A 19,122-nucleotide genomic window follows, 5' to 3' on the forward strand; every position below is an offset into this window, starting at 1 on the left:
CATTGGATCCCCTGGAACTGAATTGTAGAGCATTGTGAATTGTAGAGCATTGTGAATTGTAGAGCATTGTGAATTGCCATCGAGGAGCTAGAAACTGAACCTGGGCCTTCTGGAAGAGCAGCCAGTGCTCTTAACCTCTGAGTCATCTCTCCAACTTCTGACATCCATTTTTAAAAGTTGTGCAACACACCTCCCTCCTGGGCTCTGTAGTGTGTGCTGCTGCATTTTACTTGAGAGAAGGCAGTGTTTCTATTTTTCTCCTCTGGAATAAATGTAGGTGGAGCTTAAACATTAGTTTTATGCTCGGATCATCTGTGTAAATTTGGGGAGATGGTGGGGAGACATGGTAATTTATGATTGTGTGATTAAGAACAGAAGCCCAATTTTCAGCTTCATATCCAGTGTTGAAAACTAGAAATCACTTGCAGGTGATTCAACTAATTTAGGAATATCAGTGATAGCCAAATAAAAGTTCTGGTATAATGTCATAATTTTTTTTTAGAGAAATATGCAAAAATACAAAGGAGGAAGTGACAAGTTCAGCTTTGGGGCACAGGTATTTTATCTGCTTAGGATTTAGACAGTCCACTCTAGATTAATGAGCTGGATACTTCTAGAAGGACACAAGAAAGGGGAGGTCAAACATTTTAATATACCTGAGAGGTACACTGAGGAAGGCAAAATAATTCAATTGTATGAACCTATAAAAATTAGTTTCAAATAGTGAAGATTAGCTTCTTAACTGATCTAACCTCAACTGAGCTTGCTTTGGAATTTTCCAGGACTCTTCTTACAGTGATAAAGCTTGTTGCTGCTTGCCCTGTCCCTTCTGGGCATCCTAAGACTCTGGAAGACCCCAGGCTACCGTGTGCTGTAAAATGACATGTCATCTGTGGGATAAAGTCCATAGCAGGATGAGGCTCTGGCCAAGGTTACCAAATTGAGTCATTCTCTTTGATGTCAAAGTACATACCGGTGTCATGGTTTTTTGTTTTGTGGGTATATTATGACCTGAAAAGAAAGTAAGTTGTGAAAAAAACAGAATTTCTCTTGTTCTTTTGTAAAAAGGTAAAAAGGAAGCCTGTAAGAGTTATAAAAGAGTCTTCCTTTCTTTTGAATTTGATCCGAGTGTTCACTCTATGAGGATAGCTTACAGTTGCTTCAGGGAAGGTAAGAGGTGGTAAGACAGCCCCTTCTTCCCAAGTCTATGAATACCAAGTGGACGGAATGTGTGTTTAATGAAACATCACTGCAGGCCCCTAGCTAGACATACAAATAGGACCCCATGAATGTGGGAGAGCAGAACAGAAATCTCACAGAAAGATGGGTTTTGAAAGATAAGGGTAAGTTCTGGCAGCTAGAGACAGGCAGGAGTTGTTGGCTTCGTTGGAAGAAAGAAAAACTTGCTAGAGCCAGATGAAAGGTTAGAGAGAAAGTAGTTAAAGGCATGGTACGTGGGCCTGTGCTTAGGAACCTGTAAGGGTAGCAGCTGTGGTGCCTGGCTACTATGCCTTGTTTAGGGCCAGCTCTGTCTCTCACTCCTGCGTGTTAGCCTGGCTTATCGAGGCCCACATCCTTCATCTATGCCTTCTGCTTCGCTAGCGGCCTCAGGGTGGCTCAGCTGTTATCACTCTGAAGTGCTCAGAAAACTGGTTAGGGTCATCCTTCCTTCTCTTTCCATAGACACTGATGGACCATCTTACCTCCTACAGCACTTAAGCTCCTGTCTCTGCTGCCCATCACATTTCAGTGTGTGTGTGTGTGTGTGTGTGTGTGTGTGTGTGTGTGTGTGTGTGCGCACACATGTGTGCACACAAGTGTTTCTCATCCTACCAGCTTCTGTGCAGTACATACCACTCTCAATGTGCTTATTGAATGAATGGATAAAAAGTCCTAGTTTTAAAACAGAGTTTTTGTTTATTTAAAAACATGAATAAGGAAACATAATCAATGAAGGATATTCTAAAAGATTTTAATGATCAGAAAAAGTAACTGTTTAGAAAAGCAAAAAAAAAAAAAAAATTATATGCTTTGTCTCTGGCCCAGGAATATCTACCACGGTTCTGCTCTACTGGTTCCTCGTTTGAGCAAGCCCCACCCACAGCTCCTCTCTACCTTGTTGTGCTTTGTGATCCTCCTCAATTCCCACATGCTGCCCTGACAGCAGCAGTAGGGTAGCGAGGAGCCGGAACACTGAAAACAAGAGGGGAGGTTTGCCCAATGGAGTTCAAATACCTGTGAGAGTTCACCTTCCTAGACGAAGCCTTTCTAGTGTTCTTCATGAATCAACATGGGGCTTAAAGATCCTTTTGTGGAGAGCCAGCTCAGAGGTTAAGCCCACTTACAGAGGACCCTGGTGTAATTCCCAGCATCCATACGGTAGCTCACAACCCTCTCTCTATATAACTCAAGTTCCAAAGGGTTTCATGCTCTCGTCTGGCCTTCAGGGACACTGCATGCACATTGCATGCACACGTAGATCCATGTAGGCAATGTACTCACACATAAAAACAAAACATCTTCTCAAAGTCATTGTACGTGGGTTAGCGAGGTGCATCAGCAGGGGAAGGCTCTTGCTGCCAACCTTGATAACCAGAGTTTGATCCTGGGGACTCACATGACTGCTGGAGAGAAAGGACTCTGGGAAACTGTCCTCTGACCTCTGCATGCATGCTGTGGCAGGTGCATGTGCAAGGGGTCACACACATTTGAAGTGCTGTAGTCGTGTTAGTTTCTGTATTTTGACCTCTGGAGGGCTTTGGAAAGAGCCATGACAGTGTGTGCACTGTTTTCCTGCCATACATGCTTATTTGTCCACACTCTGTTTGCAGACACTGGATTGTGCTCTTTGTTAGTCCCTCATGCTATCAGACCCACTCGGGTGGAGTCAGAGGGCTTCTAAGACAGATCAGAGTGATCAGATGGCCTCTTAAAAAGAGCCTGCTCCTCTCAGTGCAGGCAGCCAGTGCCTTGCCTTTCGTGGGTCTGTGTTTAAAGCCATTGCCGCTAGGTGGCAGTGTGCTGAGAATCTACAGGTTTTCTAGTCTATAATCTGCCACTGGGATACATCCTCAACCCAGCTTAATTAATTTTGCAGTGTAAGTTTTACTTTTTGTTCTGTATATTTAAGTGTCTTGCTTGATTCTTAGCTCTAGGCATTGCATGCATGCCCAGTAATTCAGAGACGGCATTAAGTCTCCTGGGACTGGAGTTACAGATGGTTGTCATATACCATGTGGGTTTTGGGAATTGAACCTGGGCATTCTTGAAGAGCAGCCAGTGCTCATAACCGCTCGGCCCTCTCCCCAGCCCCTGAAGTCTACTTTTAAATGGGAGATTTCAGGACTAAAGCTTGCTTATTTTAAGAGCCTGTCAGCCCAGGGCAGGTCTCCATGTGCTGCTTCTGCTTGTTTAATCTGGGTCTGGACCTTTGTGCTACTCCATAGCAGTTCATGTCAGGACACAGCATGTCATAGACAAAACAGGCAGATGTTAGACCATGCAACTTTGTTATAAAATATTTTTATGATTAAAATAGATAACGGAGAGATGGCCCAGTGGGTAAATGCATTTGCCATGTAGGTCTGACAACTAGAATTCAATCCTATAGGTAAGCTAGCTCATATGGAGAACAATCCCATCCTCAGAACTCAAGGAACTGTCTCTCCCTTCAGGCCTGTACCATATATTATCTGCGACAACACACTCACACTTTCATTCCTCCTCCTCCTCCTCTTCCCTCTCCCCCTCCCCCTCCCTCTCTCCCCCTCCTCCCTCCCTCTCTCCTCCCTCCCTCCCTCCCTCCCTCCCTCCTGTAGTAAAGCTCTTATTTGGACCAGAAGGCTTGCTGTTCTCTTTCAGAGAGGTGGGATCAGGGCTTTTGGCCCTGAGGAGACATTTGGATTTCATAGTAGAGTAACTGGGAACATTAAGGTCTACACTGAGAATGGTCTGATTTGCATGTAGTGTTTTTGTGGTGATTTGCCAGGTGGGTGGGATCCAGACTTGGACAGCACCTAACCTGCATCTCAGTATTTTTACCTATGAGGAAGGTTCAATAAGAGTATTTACATGTTCGAGGATTGGAGTGTGTGTCTGTGAAGCAGGTGCAGCAGCTCCTGCACACAAAGTGCTTCCTATATTGGTATTGGAGGACAGGGTCTCCAGTGCTATCCTCCCTCCTGGCTTTTTCATACTAAACTCAGAAATGCTGATGTCCAAACCAAGCCTGTTTGCCTGGCCTCCTCAGCCTGGTTCAGACCTGGAACATCCTCCATATGGCTTTGATATATGGCTGGGTCTTCTCTGTCTATAGTACCTCAATGGTGCCCCATGTGGGGTCCAGCCTCAGTGTTCCTTGTTTTTTTTGCTGAGGCCCTCATGTGCCTGTGTGGGATGAACAATGTAGTCAGCTTAGTATTTACTTTCTGTTCTTAGCACACGTTTGAGCGGAAGGAAAAACAGCAGTAACGTACAAGTGGCTCCAAGCAATCAGTGATATCAGTGTTCCACTTAGTAAGGAGCCTCTGCAGTACAGACTCCAAAGCCCACTCTCCGCATCTGAGTTTCTGGCTTTTCTCCTTCAGCGAGTTCATTCCTGTCAATAATGCTGGCTACACCTGGGCTCTGTTGTGGTTTAAGAGGTTGAAGTAGCTTCCTGCCACTGAGTTACTAAAGCAGCTCTATAAACTTGTCTAAGTTGAGGTCGTGGGCTGGGTCTCCTAGCTCAGGTTTCCAACTATGGTATTCTAACATAGTTTGGAGCTCTGTGCTCAGGGCCCTGGAGCAGGTGTTGCCCACTCTGAGAAAATGCCTTCTTTGCTCTAAGAGCTTTCCAGAGTCAATCAGAATTTCCCATTTGGGAAAGAAGGAAAGAAGGTGGAAGGGATATATCATAGACTGCTTCTGTGTTTCTAATATGTCTCCAGATCTCACAGTTGATAAAGTCTGTCATGTGCCCTTGCTTACTTTTGAATATGTAAACTATTTGATGACAAAGTGGAAACAGGTACCCTGATAGATACCACAAAGACACAGGCACACAGCATGTGCTGTGTGGAGTCTGTGCCCACCATGGAACTTAACCTAGGCCTGGGTGCCTTGTCTCCTGTCCTGCTGTCAACTGTCATGGCTGCTTTTCCCCTCTCATCTCTGCTGTCAGACGTTGTTTGCAGCACAACAATAAAATGAGCCTTTTCCAGTGTAATCCCTGGTATCAGATTTAGATTTGTTTTCTTCAGTGTACGCCAGGTACATCAAAAGGATTTGATAGAGATTTAATAGGAAGGTCTGGGTCTCTGTTCGTTTGTTAAGGTATCTTGTTCAGGTAGCAAAGTCCTGAGAGACTCAGCGTGGGGTGAAGAGGCTCCCTCTCTGAGTCCCTGTCTCTGGGAATTCCAAGAGCTTCAAGATCTTTCCTGCCAAAGCTTTCACTCACTGGGCAGCAGGGTTCGGGCTTCCTATGAGCACTGCTGTTAGTGTGTGGTTTGGCATCTAGGGTTTCCTTAGGATACCCCACTTCTCATGCTTTCAAATTTCTCGTCTGTGAGCTTATGTGGTGATTTTCTGCATGTGATCCTCAGCCATTCCCTGACAGTCTCTCTCATTTGTGCTTACATTGTCTTCTGAAAAGGCCAAAGTTCTATTTTTATTTAGAAAGTAGTCCTACCTCCTTTTTTAACCTTGCCCATTGTGTCTTGATTTTTAGTTAGCAGATATTTTCCTCAGACACATGAAAAACACTTATGTTTCCTTATTATCTAATTTTTACATTGACCTCTTTAAACTAAATTTATGTATTCAGTGAACAGTATGAGGTAATAATTTTAGTTAGTTTTTTTTTTTTTAAGCAATTTCTAGGCATCATTTCTATGTAACCCTCCCTTTCCCTTCTGATAAGGTGATGGTCTTTTTCAGGTTTAAATTCTTGCAACTAGTCTGTGATAAAGACCTTTTGCTGAGGCTGTCACTTTGTGGCAGGGTGATACCCTGGCATGTGTAGCTTCATCAGTGCAAGCCTGGTTTGCACAGCCGTGAGATGGTGATGACCAGGCTCTTCTTGTGGTCAGTGTGGTTTGCTTCTCTCATTAGACTTGTTCCACAATAACAGTGGCCTAGATTTCCTTTTAATGCACTCATTTTAGTGCTGGCACTTCTGTTTGAATGAATGTTTGAATACATGACTGGTTTAATAGTAATCCTGGCACTTACAGGAGACACAGGCTCCAGGCGTTGTCTACTTGGGAGAAGTTGACTTTTCTCTTTGTTTTCTAGGGTTTGTTGTCTCATGTACTTTCTGCATTCAGATTCGACATGAAAGAAGTTTGTCTTTTTACCAAAAGTCTTGGATATGAATCTATTGATTACTATCCTAGTTTGCTTAAAAATGTGAGTATCTAACTTTATTAGTATTGGAATTCTCACCAATTATTCGAAGGGTGAATGGGATGTTCCCCTCCTTCAGGGAGTCGTTGAACTTTTGTCTGTTTTTCAGCTGGGGTAGTCTTGTGACCACAAGGAAGATGTGTTGAGGTTTGATCTGTTGCTGTTTACTGTAATGCTAACTTCTATACCTGAGGGTCTAGGCCAATGAGTGAATTCTCAAAGATAACAGCTTTTTGTTGTGCAAATCTTGTTATTGGTTAAATAAAACTGGCTACAGCCAGCTACTGGAAGGATTAGAGTCGGTGGATTTTGAGTTAGCTGGTTGTGGGTGGAGAAGAGAGGAAGGGAAGAAGAAGGAGAAGGGGAAGAAGCCATGAGAGGATCTACCATGAGCACATGACCAGGAGAAACAGCAAGTATTTCAAGAACACCTCTGGGGAGGCAGCCAGGCCAGCGGTTAGAAAAGTAGATTAGGCACGACCCCTGGTAATTGTCAAAGCCAAGTAAAATAACCATAGTCTGAATCTTATTTGTAAGTTGGTGGGGGGATAAGTTTAAATTGGTTGTGCTGCAAGATGTGAGATACCCTTGGACTCTCGCAACATCTCTCTCACTCAGATTCTGAGAAGAGCATCTTAACCAACATAAACACAGCCTGGACTTCAGAGCAGATCTCATATCTAAAATAGCCTCATTGAATTTTATGCTGAAGCAAAGCAGACAGTTAACTGAAGGGACTCAAGATGGAGCTCCACAGAGCTGTCCCCTGGCTCCATCGGGGCACGTGGGCACACACATTACACTCTTTTAAAAATGAGATCTTTGATGGTTATCAGCCATTTTGATGTTTTGGAAGTCATACCCATGAAAAGCATTTAAAAAACAAACAAGGATCTAAGAAAAGGAAGAAAATAAGTAAACTTCAGTATGTTTTAATTTTCTGTGGCTTTGGTGTTAATTCTAGGACACTGATGACCTGTCTACCCATTGGTTCAGCAGAATCCTAGACTCAGTGTAGAAACCCACATGGCAGCCAGTGTGATGTGACATTGCCTTCCTTTTAGAGAGTTGGAGAGGAAATGATGAGGGACGTGTCACTCACAGCAGGAGATGAGGTCATCAATCGTGTGGCAGTATGAGCTGACCTGCAGCTGATTTTGTTTTACAGATGGTTTTGTCGTTAGTGTCTGAGCTCAGAGGGAGTCATCTTAATGGACTGAACACTCAAAGTCGGTAGGTGTTAAACCAAACATCCCTCTGCTCAGGTTTCAAATGGTGGTGTTTGGTTATGAGAGAAAGGCTCACTCTCTCATTGTAAATGCATGTTCATAGTGCAGTTAGAGGCTGTGTGAAGACAGTTTGTAGTGGGAAGTTCTTTTGCATATTATTGTTTAAAGTCATTCTTCTCTCAGCAGTCACAGGGAAATTACATATGAAATGTCTCTTGTGTACACACTAGGAAAAAGCCCTTGCATATACAGTAAGGAGCACAAAGGAAAAAGAGCCTGAGGCTTACCCTGGGCTCACTGCAAGAGGAGAATGTGTGGACTCATATGGATTACCCCGCCCCTTCTCTATATGTGTACACCTTATAAACAATTGAGGTATTTTCAAGGTAACAGATAGTTTGATGTGCATACATGACCAACTTTTAAGAAACTCAATATTCTAGAATCTAGACTAAACAATTGAGATAGATTCGGAGAAATTAAAAAGAAATTAATGACATCACAGATGTTTCTTTACTCTTTGAGCAAAGTTGGAACTGTTTTCATTGGTGAGCACTGCATTTTTAACAAATCATTAACCAAAAGAATCTGGGCACTGAAGAGACTGTGTTCGAAAATTTTTTCTTGAAGCTGTTGCCAGATAAAGCCCTATCAAAACCGGTGTGTGTCCTGAGACTTTATGATTGCAGGGCTAGTACATGTTATGACTCTTGGAGAAAAACACTGTCAAAGATTCTGGCAACACTGGGTTTGCCCCCAACCTCCAAGACAGGACATGGAAAGCAAAGGTATAGGCAACAAAGAAAACAGATTAAAGGCCCAGAGAGGTGGCTCAGGGTAGACACTTGCTGTGGAAGCCTGGTGACCTGAGTTCAGCTTGGGAATCCCTGAGGGGGGACGAGGGGAGCAGTCCACAGAACTGTCTGATCTCACACATGTGCTGTAGCAGTGCACGCTCTGCAGCCGAGCTTACAGACAGCAACAGTAGTAACCATAGGTTTTTTAATGAGCAAACCGAACTTTATTAAATTCATTAAACTTAATTAGAATTTGGGTGCTTGGTAGCTCAGTGGTAGAACATTTGATAACATACTTAAGGCCCTTAGATTGAACCATTGAAACTATAGAATACAAGCTTTGTGAATCAAAGGGTACTGCCAAGAAAGCAAAATAAACAATGCGGACGAAACCTGTAGAATGAAGTAGACTTTTAGAAGTAATATTTCTGAGGTGGGCATATAGCACATGCCTATAATCCTTGTAATTGGCAGTCTAGGGCATAGGGTTTGTTGAGATAGAGTCTTGTGTAGACCAAGTTGGCCTCAAAATCACAGAGATCTGCCTGCCTCTGCCTTCCAAGTATTGAGACTTAAGGCATGCGCCATCATGCCCAGCCCCTAGGTTGGACTTCTTAACAAGCTTGAAGCCAGTCTGAGCTGCACAGTAAGACTTTGTCAAAAAAAAAAAAAAAACCAACCAAACAAACAAATACACACATTTCTTCCATAAGGAATTTGTGTCTGAGATTTCTAGATACTCTTAAACAGTAGCAACAAACACCCAGAACTGGACAGGCCTTGGAGACATATTGTAGTGGCAGAGGGCTAGTTTCTAACATCCTGTATGTGCCAGGCTCTGGGTTCAAACAAAGGGAAACAAAAACAAGCAGAAGAGTTAGCTTGAATAGGTATTCTACCAGAGAAATATATACCTGGTAAAATAGGGCATAGCACACAATTTTAATCCCAGAATTTGGGAAATGAGGACAAGAGGCTCATCCTCAGATACAGAACAAATTGGGAACCCTATCTCTAAAATCAAATCAAAACAAACAGAACATGTGGCTTCTAAACAAACAAAAATGCATTCAACACCACACCCAATAGGGAGCATGTAAACCAGATATAATGGTTAATACTTAACCATAATGATTATAAAAAGAAAGGGAAGGAAAACCCCAGTGTTGTTGAGGAGAAATTGGAGTGCTGTGTATTGCTGGGGATAGTATAAAATGGAGCAGCCACAGTGGGAAACAGATCGATGTTTTCCAGAAGAATTAAACAGAGTTTCTGTGTGACACAGAAAATCCACTGCAAGGTACATTTCTCCTCTCTCTTCTATTGCTAGTCTCTACTCTGCCTTTGATCCCAATGAATCTATCTATTCTAGGATCCCATATATATGGAATAAAAATTGTTTCAGTATTGTACTGGCTTTACTAAGCATGTGATAAAAACACTGATCAAAAAGAGGGAAAAAGGGTTCCTTGGACTTCTGGGCCACAATTTATTGCTGAGGATATAGTCAAGGTAGAAAGTTGAGCGCAAAGTTGGAGCAGAAACTATGAAGGAACACAGCCACCTGCATAGGGATGGTGGCACCCAGAATAGGCTGGGCCCTCTTAGCATCCAATGTCTTAGCATCTAAGACATTTCCCACAGGCATCCCCACAAGCCGGTCTGATGTGGGTAATCTTTAATTGAGACTTCCTTCTCAGGTGACTTTAAATTGTGTCAGGTTGTTGGTTAAAGGTAAGTAGGAAATTATTTTTAAAAATTTAAAACAGGCAACTGTATACCAATTTTGTTAGTTGACCACAACTAAAAAACAAGATGTATTTATATTTCATTGGACATATGTCCACTATAAAAAGAAATAGAAGTTTTATGTATGCACAAGCCTGGGAAGACTGTGTAAACATGCTTAGTAAAACCAGTCCAACACAGAAGCAAATAGGTTTTTATTCTATGTATATGAAGTCCTAGAGTAGGCAGATTCATTGGCACGGAAGGCAGAACAGAGATCAGTGGCTGGAGGGAGGAGAGAAAGGGAAGTTATGTTTAATGTATGCAGTTTGTTGGGAGCAGTGAAAACTTTTGCATAAGTAATATTGGTGGGAAGACAGCATGTGAACATATTTAGCGTTAGTCACTACCTATATGTGGCTAAATGATAGCTTATTTATCCAATGAGAAGACTAAAGAAAAAAATGCGCCACTGCATACTCCAAGTGAATAAAGTTTACGACACTCATTTTAATGTATGTTAAAGGTTTGGATTCTATACACTGAGCACGAGTGTGTGGCCCAATGCAACCACATTGGTAAACAGTGTAGTAGCTTATTACTGCATGTGGTGTAACCTGCAAGGTGGCTCAGTGGGGGAAGTGCATTTGCACTAAGCTTGGTGACCTGAGGCTGTCTCTAGGACCAGGATGGAAATGCCAGGGTTATATGCAGGTCATTGCAGAACAGGCAAGCGAATGGACAGTAAACATGGAAGGAATGGCAAGCACATGCATGACTTCAGAAGATGGTACAATAGAGAGCCTCAGATGTTTTTCCTCCACTGGGTAGCTGGGACACTATTTATTAATAGCCAAACCAGCTTATCACAGAAGCAGAGATTCTGCAGTACTAGACAGAGACACCAGAGGGAGCAAAGATCACTGGCTCATGTAACTAAAACAGAGACATTCATTCCTGAGGCTTCACTGCATAAAGTGAGCAAGACTGGAACTCAGATGTCACCTCTGGCAGTGAAACAGTAAGAGCACGCTGTATGCTTTCTGCAACAGTCTCACCTTATATTGTATTTTACATTTATTTTTACAATTACTTTTAGCTATTTTAATGAGGTTTATCTTTCTTTAAAAATTTGAGTATATTTATTTGAATATATTTTCCTGCGCATATACTTTATGACCATTTAGATAGTGACCAGAGATTATTTATTTCTCATTATTTTCAAACTTTATTTTGACAAGGTTCATGTATGAGGCTGGCCTCAAACTCACTGTGTAGCCAGGATGACGTTGGATTTGTTTCTGCTCCGCAGTGCTAGGATGACAGGTGCACACCACACCCAGTGTATGTGCTGCTGGAGGTCAAAGTCAGGGCTTTGTGGATCTAGGTAAGCCACCAGCTGAGCTGGGATCTCTAGATACAGGGACTGAAATGAGAGGACACACACACACACACACACACACACACACACACACACACACACGAGCACACACATGCATCACAGCAGAAGTAGCCCTACATATACACTGTACAACTGTTGTAAGAGGTAAAGGATGTTACAGAAGGATAAAAGGGTCTGTTTAAGCAGTAAATATTAGCAACAGAGTACACAGATACAAAGCACACACTAAAGGTTGGTGGAAAAAAAGAAAATAAGGAGAAAGGGATCTGACAGTCCACTTTGAATAATGCATTTTTTCATAATGAAGAATAGTAAGTGGACAGGACCCAGGGTGGTGCTAATGCCCAGTTCAGCCAGTGGATATATATGGAGCACCCCATATAATATTAATAGAACACATACTTTTTCCTTAGAGAATGATCCAGGATAGGCCACATTATGGAATACAAAATTCATCTTAATAAACCGAAGAAGACTAAAGTCATATGAACTGTCCGTTTTGATCACAAGGAAGTGAAACTAGAAATCCATACAAAAGGAAAACAGGAAGCTTTATATAAATTATTACATTTTAAAACAGCCAGTGCTCAAAGAAATGATACATTTAGAAAAATACCTTGAGAGAAATGACAGTGAACATGCCACATAAGCACTTGAAGGTTGTGGCAAAAGTTAGGATATTCACTTAAAAAGAACCCGAGTTAGAAAGAGGCAGAAGATTAGACTAGCCATCAGCAATAGAGAACAATAGAAAAAAAATCAAAACTGAGAGGTGTGAGGAACTTAGTCTTGGGCTGTGAGATACCACTGAACAGCTGGGACAATCTAGGACTGTAGGCTGTTCTAGAAATGTGCAGGTCTTTAAGAAGTAAAAATAAGAGCAGCTTAAGTCAGGTGTTCAAAACTTCCCAACAAAAACCCAAAGATCAAAAGACTTTACTGGAAGATCCTTCCAAGGACAAAAGGAGTTAACAATTCTTTTAAATTCTGCCAGCCTCCTAGAGAAGAGGGCGACACTTTCAAATCAGTCTGTAAGGGTAGCCGGACAGACAGCACAGTCAAGCACAGCTCCCTAAAGAAAGCGGGGTTGGGGATTTAGCTCAGTGGTAGAGCGCTTGCCTAGCAAGCACAAGGCCCTGGGTTCAGTCCCCAGCTCCGAAAAAAAAAAAAAAAAAAGAAAAGAAAAAAAAAAAAAAAAGAAAGCAGGGTTGGTTGATGTCTTTGGCAGATATGTGTGAGCAGTAGGTGTGTACAGAGAAAGCAGGGTTGGCAGATAGGTGTGAGCGGTAGGTGTACACAGAGCTTCGCACCACCAATTACCAGGGAATGCAAACCAGAACTGCACAGTAGTTCATATGAATAAAGAAAGGTGTAAGGGGGCTGAATGTAGTGTTGTATAACTTTAATTTCAGCACTCAAGAGACAGAGGCAGGCAGATCCTTAGGTTCTGAGGCCAGTCTGGTCTACATGGTAAGCTCCAGGCCAGCTAAAGCCACATAATAAGATTCTGTCTCTAAAATTTAAGGGAGGGAAGGTTTAGTTAGGAGACAGTGTGTCCTGCCATGCTGTTGACATTAGGTACTGTTGGTAAGCATGTAGGGTGTGTAGCTACTTTAGACAAGCCACAGTGGTTTATTCACAAAGAAAAGTGCATCTGGTATGATGCTGCATGCCTGTGGGAATCCCGAGGGTCCAGAGTCCAAGGCCAGCTGTGGCTACATGAGACTTGGTCTTAAGCAAGTAAATGGAGTTACCACGTGACCAGTTGCAAACCTATGTTGGTTATATTTTCACACTAGCCATGGGATAGAAGTAACCTCTGTGTATCTTGTTAGATGAAAGCACAGCATAGACACAACTAAATTTTAGTCATCCTTAAAAAAGAAAAATAGGAAAGCGCTGTTGAGTGCTATGCCATGGCAGACTGGAAGAACACTACACAGAGAAATAAGCCAGCTACCAAGGACAATTGCTGCATTCCAAGGTAGCCAGTCTCTCAGGAAGTAGAATGCTATTTGTCATGGGCTGGGAGGAAGGGAGACAGGAGTCTTGGTTGATACAGAGTTTTAATTTTGTAAAATGTGGAAGTTGTGGAGATCTTTTGCTAAGGCGATGGTTTGAAAGTTGGTATAATGTGGGTTTTGGTATCACCTGAGGATACTCTTAAGTGTTTGTGATTTCAGGAGGATAGAGGTTATTTCCAAGCCAGGCTGGAAGAGGTGCATGATAAATCTCCTTAACAATTTTAAAGTCACTGGAGTACACCTTTAATCCTAGTACTCAGGAGGCAGGAGCAAGCAGATGTCTTGAGTTCGAACCTTGTCTACAGAGCAAGTTCTAGGACAACCAGGGCTACACAGAGAGATCCTGTCACAAAAAACAAATCAACAACAACAACAAAATTTAAAGTCTCCTATAAAATTAGGTAGAGCTTAAGCTTATCAAAATACAGACAAGCCAATAGATATCCCTCTGAAGATGCTCATGGCATCTGTGGATCCAGCCTGAGGCTTGTCAGATACCTGGAGATCAAGTTCAAGAGGGAGAGATGTAGCTTCCCAGTCAGCGTTACAGTGAGTGCTAGGCTTTGACTTGTTGCCAGAGCCGTATTCCAAACCACTCCTGTGCAAGAACTGACCTGCAGAAGGCTTGATGTGAAGCACACACTGCTAGAACCATCCCTCCTGTGTGCTTGTCTCTAGCCTGTCCTTTCTGAGCAAGCCGCAGGACTATACGGTGAGGTTCCTTTTTGGAAGGCTCACAGCATCACACCTTGTAGCTGTTATAGCAAAGACCTGGATAAAGTGTAAACATCTGTAGTTGAATTTTTTTTTCTTGGTCCTATCATTGTATCAGCTTCTCTAAAGAGAGCTAAATTTTGACCATCTCTGCTTCTGAACTCAGGTCATCAATCTAAATTTTATAAAGATTTTAAAACTGTGAGGTGAATTTTAAATAGTCTAGCAACAAAAAGTTAACATTGAGTGGAATCCCTTAGTGTACCAAAGAGAACAGTAAGCCTTTTTATTTGGGATGGTGTTTGGGGGTCTTTGGCTACTTGAACTTTTGAAGTTATACTAATAGAAGGAATGATAACAGGTGTGTTTTCATAAGTGGGTACACTTTTGTTGATTCAGGGATGAACCAGAAAGTTTGTAGCCCACTGTGCTGTGTGTGGTTCCAAGGTTCTTGGCTGATAACTCTAGACATATAAGACAGTGCTGCACTTTAGTTGTCCTTAGTGTGGCCGCATGGTTATGAAGCCCCCGCCTTCCAATCAGGTTTGGCATCTGTCTTTGAAGTGCTGTCCTGGTATCATTTTCCCTTAGGACAGAAGATTCTGGGTTGAGGTTAGAGTTATATAGCAGCTGTACCTTAAGAATTCCCAGTTTGGGACTGAAGAAATAGTTTTGTTGGTGAAGCGTTGCTGTGCAAACAGGGGGACCCTAGTTTGATCCCCTGTATCCGTGTAAAAACCCTGAGCACAGTGGTATGTATTTTTCATCCTAATCCTGGGGAGGTGGAGACAGGGCTCCCTGAGGCTCGTTGTGCATCCAGCCTAATCTAATCAGTGAGCCCCACGTCCCAGTGAGAGACCTGCTCTCAAAAACAAGATACCTGCCCATGCCCCACACAGGGATTTTGACTTTTGTCCGAGGTTTTAAGGGGCTAAGTTATTTTTCATTTTTAATGGCTAGGGAACAGCATTTCATGGTTTTGGCTATTAAAAACAAGACTTTAAAAGCTCATAAAAAGATTCAAAGATCATGTGAGGGAGGCATCAAGTTACGTTTTAAAGTCAATTTTCTGATAAGACTAAATGAACTCCATAGGAGGGTTGAATTTCTTTTGAAAACTATGTACTAGCTCAACACACTTTGAAAAATTACCAAGGAAAATTGTATATTATTCAATTATAAAATTCTTTGACAGGGGAAAAACAAGACTGTGCTCAACAGGATTCAGTGGAGCAAATGAGGACGCTTGAGGTGTGTGCGACATCCCTGGGGTGTCAGACTAGCATGAGCATCCCATGAACTCTGTGGTTTCCGTTAGGAGTTATCCCAGTGCTGTCCAGCACAGACCTGCTGCTGCTAGGAATAACTACTAACCACAGTGATTTCACCTACCCAGTGTCCTCACAGATGTCCTTTAGTGAACTCCGCTCTGTGCTGAGGAGTTTGTCCATGTGGTTTTTGGAAAATAAGCATCTAAGACAGTTAGAAGATGCAATGCAAAGAACACTATTTCAGCTGACAGTGTCCAGTAGGCTCTCCTGATCATGGCTGGGAGAACTGTTAGCATATGGACTGGTGGCCAGTGGTTTGTCATATCTGTAGTACCAAAACCCGGCATTTCCCCCCCTGGGTATTTACCTCCAGAGGCAAGAACAAGTTGTTTAATGAGAGAATCAGTTGAATTTGACTCACAGGGAGAAATCATTCAGTTGACTGTTAATCTTGGACTAAAGGTAGCAGCTCAGAGAAACACATGTAGGCTTATGGTTCACTCTGTGGGCGTGTCTGTGTTCCCGCCTCTCTGTTGATTTCTAACACATTTGGTTGCCTTTTTTATGTCCTGTTACCTCTTACTTGGCATGTACACCAGAGTGCTGAGTGTGGTAGTAAATTAAAGACCAGAAGAGATCCTCATGCCCACAAGTCATGGCTCAGTTTCATGCATTCCTTTCTGCTGCAGATTTTCAGAACCATTTGAGTTAGTAAATTTATGCTTCAGCTTTGGGGCTTGACACAGATGTTCAGAGACAGGTTAGGTACTTCAGTCAACTAAATCTGCTTGGTGATTAGGACAATAAATGAGAAACGCAGTGTTTCCAAAGAGATCTGCTCTGAGTACCATGTAGAAGTTGTTCCAGAGGTGGAGCAGCTGAGGACTGAGGACTGAGCATCAAGCACTGAGAATGAACTTTTCCACGAGTTGTCTTTACTGGTCTCAAACAACCTGAAATATGCCTTTCGTTACTGCAAATACTATTTCTGCATATTTGGTGTTTTAATAGCATTGAATTTTAGCTTTAAAAAGTTCAATTATAAAGTATTTGACATCTATGTGCCCATTGCCCAAGTTTTCAAATGTGTATGTTACATTATTGTTTGCATTTGATGGTTTAAGGAAATAGTTGTGATTTGAAAGCATCTCTTTCTCACTACACTGCTTCCTCTCCAGAGGGACCACCCCCTAGAAAAGTTGCTGTCAACCCTTTGAATTCTACTTTCCTTGTGCTTGCTTCATATGTGTGTGTATTACTGTGAATGCTTTAGAATTCAGATAAGTAATAACATGGATGAGATATTTTTTCCTTTCTTTGTTCATAATTATACTTTTAACCTTTGTGTGTCTGGATAATATATGCCTGGTTCATTTCAGTTTAACTGCCATTTAGCATTCCATTCATTAACTAAACCACAAGTTATCTGTTATTTATTGATTTCTGTACAAATACACAGCAAGTTGCATTCTACCCTTTCAAAACACTTGTTGAAGTCTCCTTAATCTATAAGGAGGCTGGGCCTTTTGATCTGTATTCTTGGTTCTCAGTCTTACTGATCCTCTGTGTGCCCTAAGTGAAACACATAGTCCAGTGTGAAAACCTGTAGACCAGAAAGTGAGGATGGGAGTGCCTTGCATTTCCCACAAACCTAGCACGTGGGCTCACTGGAGTGCTGTCTGCTGAAGCATGTACCCTGCAGTCTCCTGCCTAGCTCTGTAGTCACTGGCCCTGCAGAGCTGGTGAGCTCCTGAGATACAGCTAGGGTCCCAGTCTCTAGTGTTGCTACACCTTAACTCATTTAGACTGTTACATGTGACAGTGTACTGGTCAGAGACCTGTCACAAAGCAGCATTTGAGGCTCCTGGAACTCAAGGGAACTAGCGATATTTCCCAGGCAGCTTGGACATAGAAGACCGAGCAGGAGGCTTGGGGCTGGTGTAGCAGCAAAATAACGATCTGAGAGAGGCAGGAAGGAAAATCGGTTCAACATGACTTTTAGCAGATGCTGGTTCCAACTTCTAGAGTCCAATGCTGGCAGTTTATTTTTTAGGCATTTAGGTACAGTACAATTTGGGGAAAAGTTTCCTGGGAACAATTATTTCAGTCCCATGTATACAATAAACCATAAAGCAGTTTCAGGGCCTAGGGGAGGGTCAGGTGTGACTTAGGTCATACAGATAAAGTAGAGGTCACCAAACTACAAAGGGTATATATCTTCCCTAAGGATGTGTTCTCTGACTGAGACACAATGCTCAGGAGTCAGGTGTGGTAGAAATTATTTAAGTCCCAGCCAGAGGTTTCTATCCCACCTTCAATCCTTTTGTTCCCGGATGAAAGACACACACAACCTTTATATTTACAATAAACCCTAAACGGTACAAAAGCCGGACATCTGCCTATCCTCTGTGTTGTTAAAAATCTACTTTACTATGGATAGCTCCAAGTTATTATTTACTGTGTTTCATTTGGGCTGCTCTTAACTACAATTGCCTAGTCCTCAGGGCAAAGTTCTCTTGACTCCTAACCCATGCTGACTTCTCCTTCCTTCTCTTGCACTCTCTTCTGCCTAGCTATTCGCTGTCAGTATCTTTATTTACCAATAAGAAATAAATTGGTGGCAGGGTCACTCAGTGACTTACTTTCAAATTTTTTGGTCTCTGGGGCAACCAGCCTTGGGGCCCAATATTAGCCTTTGAATATAAGCAGCATTTGATCAACCCACGACTTAAGGAAGTGTCTGGGATAAACATTCTGAAAGATTCTGGTGAGGCCTGGATGTACAGAGAAGCAAAGGTCACCAGGTTATTAACTACATCCACTCCCAGCCTTCTGGGTGGAAAACAGGCACTTATCCCTTCCATTAAAGAGGCAAGCCTGCATGTTTGACACTCCTGGATTTCCTAGTGCTCATCTGTGGGCAGCACAAGATCCTGATGTGAAGTTGAGAGAGCTGATAAACTGCCTCCTGTTGATGAGCCATGGAGTAAGGCAGATGCCAGCGGTGGTCAGGAGACTACTCAGGTTTAGTTGGAGGTGGTGGTGGAGGGCACCATTACTGAGCCAGGTGTCAAGCTGCTAGGGAGTTGAGAGCAACTGACTGCTGGATCAGGCCAGAGCTGGTGTCTGCACAGGGGTTCTATGGAAGGACACTCGGAGTTGTTTGGGCCCTGTGAGTCAGGTGTGTTTGCAGATAGCTGTGCAAAAAAAGTCCTCCTGTGAGTGTAGCCGATGTGGGAATAGCAGTGATTAAAGAAGACCATGCTAGAGAAAGTCTTTGCTAGGCCAATGTGGGGACCTGCCCCTGTCCTTTCAGCAGGAAGACTGTGTTCAGTTACATATGGCTTTCAGATGTGGGCCATCACTCATTACCTTTTCTCCAATAGGATGGCTCCTGAGCGCATGATGTCCCTGTCACAAGTCTGTGTCCCTCTTGTTACTCTGCCTGATATTGAACCCCTGGTAGAGGCTCTCCTAACCTACCATGGACATGAGCCCCAAGAAGTCCTGTCTGCTGAGTTCTTTGAAGCTGTAACTGAGGCCTTCTTATCGTGAGTACATCCTTCTTACCTC

The 19,122-nt window shown here is 42.7% G+C and overlaps 1 protein-coding gene across 5 annotated transcripts in view; it reads left to right on the plus strand.

The window, feature by feature from the left end:
* Fancc (FA complementation group C) overlaps positions 1-19,122 on the plus strand; it is a 129,198-nt gene that overhangs the window by 66,538 nt on the left and 43,538 nt on the right. For all 5 annotated transcript variants that reach the window (NM_001443863.1, NM_012557.3, NM_001443864.1 and 2 more), the window contains 3 exons: positions 6,274-6,387; positions 7,553-7,617; positions 18,936-19,100. In NM_001443863.1, the coding sequence (NP_001430792.1) occupies positions 6,274-6,387; positions 7,553-7,617; positions 18,936-19,100 (344 nt within the window). The remainder of the gene's footprint in view (positions 1-6,273; positions 6,388-7,552; positions 7,618-18,935; positions 19,101-19,122) is intronic.

This window comes from Rattus norvegicus, chromosome 17 (assembly GCF_021556685.1).
Source record: "Rattus norvegicus strain SHRSP/BbbUtx chromosome 17, alternate assembly SHRSP_T2T, whole genome shotgun sequence".
NCBI classification, from domain to species: domain Eukaryota; kingdom Metazoa; phylum Chordata; class Mammalia; order Rodentia; family Muridae; genus Rattus; species Rattus norvegicus.